This window comes from Rhopalosiphum padi, chromosome 2 (genome assembly GCF_020882245.1).
Source record: "Rhopalosiphum padi isolate XX-2018 chromosome 2, ASM2088224v1, whole genome shotgun sequence".
Lineage (NCBI taxonomy): Eukaryota > Metazoa > Arthropoda > Insecta > Hemiptera > Aphididae > Rhopalosiphum > Rhopalosiphum padi.
Window position 1 is genome coordinate 18,067,203 of NC_083598.1, and position 6,977 is coordinate 18,074,179.

The window sequence follows — 6,977 nt, forward strand, 5'->3', positions numbered from 1 at the left end:
CCGATAACCTTTAAGTAATATATATTATATTCAATATAAGTTTTACTTTATTTTAAATTTAGTAGTAAATAGTTAAATGTTTTATGCAAAAAAATGTGTTATCAGTGTGTTATATGTGTTTAATCAATTTGAATGGACTACGTTAATGGAATCCCTCACTTTTTAATTTTTATCAAACATATAAAAGTTAAAAATTTACTGGACAGGTTAAGGATTTTTTTTAATTATATTTTTAAAAACTGTTAAACGTTATAAATATTTGTAAATTTCTAATATAAAACCATATTATTATATACATTGTTAATAAGCAATATACATATTAATCTGTATTAGAAATTACATATAAGCTTGATGTATTTGCTATATGGACATTACTGAATTTTATTATGAAATAAGTAGTGTATAAGTATAACTTTGAAGTAAAAATGGATGTCTTAAAATACTTACTACTCGGGAGATAAAATCACTCTATGATCAAATATATTGCAAGGAAAATATACCTGATACATACATAATATCACACAAAATATGCACTTTATTTTCAAAAATGTTCTTCGAGCACTTAAAATTACCTACATTAAGTGAAATAAAGAGAAGAAATAGTTTTAGTTAATATCTTAAGTATATATTAATCTCACTAAAAATAAATCATCTATACAATATAGGCAATACTTTAAACATTTATTTTTATATAATATCAAGGTATGTTAAGTTTAAAATTACATACCCAATATTAAAATTGTATACAATTTTTTTAATTTTTTCTAGAGTATAAAAAATTAAATAGTCATGGACTAAAACCAAGTGTATAAAATAAAAAAATATTCGAAACATCGTCCAGAAATATAAAGTTTAGTTATCCAATTTATATATTTATATATTCGGTTTATAAGGTTTTATTTACAGTACCTAACTAGTTAAAGACTCAAAAGAAATTAATTTAAGATAAAATCATTTCAATCTCGTCAATATCATTTTTGATGATTGAAGATTGTATATTTGTGTATCTATAAACACAATCTTCTGTATTTCCAATATTTTACAAATCACTTGTATTTAGATTATTTAAGTTCGAGTTTGTAGATTTAAAAAAAAATGTTTTTAAGAATAATTACTGTGTAAGTTAGATAATATTCTATGAAATATATCTATGTTAACGGATTTTTAGTTTTAAGCTTTATAATTGATACAGTTTTGAGTTATTACGTATCAGAGATACTATTTTATATGTACTTAAAATGTAATTTTTTTTATATCAACAATTCTGTGTAAAAATATCTAAATAATTATTTTAGAATTGTTGAGATATAAATAATACTGCATTGCATAAAATGTCACTTAATGCAAATTTAAAAAAACAAGTTGATTATTATTGTACATCTGTATATACTGTATAAACATTCTATTAAAATAAAATGCAATACTAAAGTAAAAACCTAACGCTTAAAAATAAAATTAAAAAAAAACAATTAAATTGTATATTTGTATACATATTTTATATAAACCACATTGAAAATTAAAATAGAAATATTTTTTCTAAGCTCTTAATGTTTTACATTAAATTATTATATCAGCCTATGCATAAACTAAATAATTTAAAACAATTTGAAAAAACAATAAAAATATAAAATACTATAATATAAAAAATACTCGGCTGTTTAAAAGTTCTTACCGGGTAAAAAAATGTGCACGACGAAAACAAAAGTCACGCCGAGCCGGCGAAACATGTCGAGGGTTGCGCGTCTAACCGATACTGACGATATCCGGCGACTGCGCCGACACCCCTGACCAGGCTTAATACACTCCGGCAAACGGCCGCCCAGTAAAATGCCCCCTATAACTTGTGTGCAACTGTGCAAGTGTTTTTTTACGCGTCAAAAAACCGCGTTTTTGTAATGTATTTCTCTAAGACACGCTATAATGACTTCCGAAGAAAAATATAACAAATCCTATGTTGTAAGGCTTTTTTTTCGTAAGTACCTGTACGCGATGATCATATATCATAATTTGACGGAAAGCAAACATAGAAGTTCACGATGTTAACGTAAAATCCACATTTATCCACGAATATAATACATTTTTAAATACTTATTTAGTACTTAGGTTTGGCTAGCAACTGAAACAGGTGTATGTTTTTATTCGAGTTGAAATATAAAATTTGAAATCAATGTTTAGACTTCTCTTTATAGTTTTTCCCTGCGTTTACAAAGGAAATCGAAAAATTAAAACTAATAAAAGTACATAAACCAGAATATTTCCAATCGCTATTATCAATTTAAGAAGTACTATTTTTCCAAAACATAATTTTCAGAAAACAACAAAATAAATATATTAAAAAAAAAATAGATTATACAATCAATAAGTTTCTTGCTTTATTTAGAATTCAAAATCTTTAATTATGATATACGATAAATACTTTTTTTGTAAAATTATAAGCATAATATTTTTAGTTGTTATTAATTTTTAAATTTATTATTTAAAAAAAAATGCATTTTAAATAATTTAAATTATACAAATATACTATCTATTATAATTTTTATGATATTGTGCTTAATTTTTTATAACAAACTTGTTTGTGATTTTGTGTACTTGTCTCTATATAATATCTATTTATTATACCTTAACATTAAAATATCAGGAAATAAAAAAAAATGGAATAACTTATAATATACCTATTAATATCTAGGCATATTAATTTTACCCAGCGGTTACCTATGATTAAATTAAGTTAAAAACAGATTAATGTATGCCCGAATCATATTATACGAAATTCTAGGATTTCAAATCGGAATAACTAATACAATAATACCTTTTCTAAAACATATGGAATTGTGCAGATTACTTTAAATCTTAAGAAAAAATAATGTAAAAAACGAATAACTATTTTATTGAAGTCTAAAATATAATTTTATTTTCTTTTTTTTTAAATCTCTATATTTAAAGAAAAGTGTACTTTATAATAATCAACGCAGAGCCGAACCTATTTAAGTTATCGAATTGAAATTTTGAGGATAGATTAATGTTATAATTTCACCATGCACTAAGAAAGGATTTTTCAAAATTTTTATTTTAAAGGGTTGAAGTCAGTAAAAATAATAATAATAATAATAATCGCACGTTGCCACGGCTACTAGAATTTTTTTTTTATGTCTGTATTTTATCGGCGTGTAGATATGAATTGTTCTGAGGTGTAAGACACCGACTATCTCAATTATATTACCTCTTTATTATGTTTAAAGGCTGTGCATTATTATTATTATTATTATTATTATAATTCGAATACATTTGGAATAATAGATTATTTTTAACGAATGATACATAATCGGTTAATCGATTGAAAAAATACAACTATAGACAGGACAGTTATGTACAATTGATATGTGAGAGATATCATCTATACACAAAATCAGAAAACTAAAAATAGTTTTTATCCTTACGCAAAATGTTAGCATTGTTAGCATTATAGGCAACCAAACGGGTGCATTTTGTACGGGCGTAGATCGTTTGGGCAAGGATTATTCAACTATTAAATATTATATTAATTCAACCTAACCTGGTATTCGTATTATTACTCAATTTATACATTCTAAATTTAATTTAAGAATATGATATAATTCTTTTCTCCTGAATTAGGTTAATGCTTAGTTAATTATTTTATTTTGTTCGCCTATATCTTGTCACAAGCTTCAGATTTTTGAGGTAGAGTTGTCTTATATGATTGTATAATTTTTTTTAATTGATTTTACGTTCTATACTGATTTTGGACAACAATACAAATTACAAATTCATTATAGCTTATATTGAACAGAAAATGTATGTACAGAGCACAAAATTACAATTTTACCTTAATTTTTTATAAGCTGTTCAAATACTTATACATACATTATTATGACGTGTGAATACAATAAATAATAATAATTAATGACGGTTCTTGAAAAACGAGTAAGAAATTGTCTATTACTACCAGTGGCGTGTTGAATTACTTGAACTAGATTATAGTGCAAAGGATTTGGAAAGTTTAATGTTAAACAACTTACCACAAGTCCACAACATTTAAGTTATGCTTAACATATTATACAAAATAGAATATATAGGTAGTATAAATTATATACCCGACAATTTGTTTAATAATAGATTAAAATAATTTTAATTTCTAAAATTACACGTATTAGTAACTTTCCTTGAATACTATAGCTGGTGTTCAGATTGAAAGCGAAATATACAAGTACATTTTAAAAGCATACACCAATGTCGAAAAATCAAAAATAAAATATAATATATTTTTTACAAGTACATTTTTATAAGTATATTTTAGTTTACCTACAGTCTTTTTTTACGTGCATATAATGTCAAACGTGCTATATTAATACTATATACCGTAAGATGTTGAGAGTTGAGCATGTATATAAATCGACAAAAAGTCACTTAAATACACGAACAATCACTATAAAGGAATTTGAGAATGGTATTATATAGGTGACCGGTGTATGCATATCTTACCTTGACTCTTTTTACGACGCAATGTGAAAACTCAGGGAAAACAGGTGACTTGTTCTGTCAGGAACTATACAGATCCGACGACACAATATATAACCAAGGCCTCACTGTGTGATTGAGCCGAATCAGGCACAGTGGCAGTAAGTATTTCATAACTAGGATAAATAAATCTCTAACCTCAGGTTGATGTGTTTGTTTGATTCCATGTTTGTAACAAGTTTAACTCGCCAAACATCTCATTGAGAAATAATAAAAAAAATTGTTGGGACATACGCCTATTTCACCGAATTAAGAACGGTGGTGTAATTTGAAATTGTCACTCGGTCTTTGTTTCGAAGTTATAGCTATTTGAGATCTATTATTTATCACGGTAATCAAGTCTATTCGGTAACTGGTATATGTATAAAATACTTTTAGTGTCAATATAAGCCGTAGGAGGCTTCGCCCTCTACACTCCCTTAACTCTAAATTTATACGACATTTTTACACATCAATGATTGACAAGATATGTTGTAAGCACAACTAATTTTAATTAGTAGTTCTAAGAAAATGAATTTTTCTAAGCGTGAATAGTGCTGGTCATTAACTGTGGAATGTGTTTAAATTTGGATGTTGTGGTAAATAATTGAATTTGAAAAACGATTCTGACAGTTATTAAGTTTAGTTTACCCAAATCTAGTTAAGATTGTTTGCTTATATTTCTTCATTCGAATTGTATTGCCGATTTCCACTGTTTCCTGAAAACACCCCAGAGATTTGAAATAAAGGCCTCTTACTATATTGTCTATTGTGTAGGTAATATGTAATCTATTTTCGGTTTATATACACAGAACAAGTATGAAACTTTTTTCTGTCCAAAGCGTTTTCAAAAGAAAAATAAATAAATAAAACCCAAACGAGTTTTACGCATCTATTAAATCAAATATACCACTTACCCTAAATAGAATTTAAAAATTAAAAATGCAATAGCTGTTTAATACATATGTGGGGACATATTATTTACAAATTTACAACAACTATTTAAAAATTATGCACACAGAAAAATAAAAATAAAAAAATATATTGAATTAAAAGTTGAACAATTTGAAAATGTTATGTTTAGTGTACTTTGTTAATAATTATTATATCGTTAAAATTATCTTTACGACTTTGCACTTAAACAGTAAGTATAACTTGTAGAATATTTTACCAAAATGTTTCTTTATTAAATTCTAAATTATATAAAATTTTGATAAACCACATTATAGCCAATAATGAAAGTTTTCACGTTGCTGTATAAACTTTTTGGTCTTTCAAAGCGGTTAACTTCAACAGTATTGCAAAATGTTTGAAATCGTTTGAATTGTTGAATTAAACGAACAATTTCGTTTCGCATATTATATTGGTGTTTCTCAATTATATTATAGGTTAGGACCTCGAAATACGTATAATAAAATCTAAACTCATATAAATAAGATAGTTTTATGGTATCTATATATTTCAATTATTTTATTCATAATAACTTTATAAGGTATACTATAAAAATTATTGAGTTTTAGCTTTTACACCTTTGTCGTTAATGTAACGATTTTATTATCAGTGATAAACATTGTGAAACGTCATAGTTTTTTCAACAAATTTAAATTGTAATATGACGATTGTGCATATTTGCAAACTTTATATACATAAATTTATTCATCAAGTGTAATCTCAATTTCTTCCCTTTAATAATGAATTTATTTAAATTTTTACATTTTAAAATTCTTGATATTATTCGTATTTGATACTTAAAGAGTGGTTTCGAAGTAATATAAACTAAAAAATTGTAAATACATTTTTTGGTAATATAAAAAAAAAAGTAATACAAACTTCTGACATTCAAATAAGAAATCTCCTTTTTTACTGTACATAAAGGGTGGATATATATATATTTTTAATATTGATGTACCTAATTTACAAATAGGAGAGAATTGTTTCAGTTATTAAAATGTTTATATAAAGGAAAAAATGTTTAAAAATGTGTTTACAAGAATATAAAATAAATTTAATACTGATTCTATTATATTTGTTATACTTAGACCATGTTAAATAATTTTCAATAGATAAATAATTATAATTGATTATTAAAATTTTTAAATCACCATAGTTCCATATATCTTCCAAACTTATTAGCATGGACCTACGCCACTATTTAGCTTTAGTAGACCTTTATTTGTGGAATATCTTCAGACTTTTTAATATAGGTAAGTTAATATAAATCATTCGTTGATGATACATTTATTATTGTTTTTGAAAAATATAGCAATGTTTGTATAAACATATCAGTATACATATAATGGTTAAGTGTTAAGCAACCATTTCTCTAGTATACGCCGACCGACCGTTTATTTTATTTGATATGCGAATTTCTCATTTTTGTTGTTTAAGTACAATCAGTATTGTTCACTTTTATAGATATTATCACTGTTTAATACGTTATAGAAATTTTTTATTAAAAGTTA

At 25.0% G+C, this 6,977-nt stretch overlaps 1 protein-coding gene across 6 annotated transcripts in view; it reads right to left on the bottom strand.

Annotated features, from left to right (window-relative positions):
• LOC132923013 (cell adhesion molecule Dscam2) overlaps positions 1-1,762 on the bottom strand; it is a 131,222-nt gene extending 129,460 nt beyond the window's left edge. For all 6 annotated transcript variants that reach the window (XM_060986796.1, XM_060986793.1, XM_060986794.1 and 3 more), the window contains exon 1: positions 1,673-1,762. In XM_060986796.1, coding sequence (XP_060842779.1) covers positions 1,673-1,727 — 55 coding nt within the window. In that variant the 5' untranslated portion in view covers positions 1,728-1,762. The remainder of the gene's footprint in view (positions 1-1,672) is intronic.
• Positions 1,763-6,977: the final 5,215 nt, after the last annotated feature.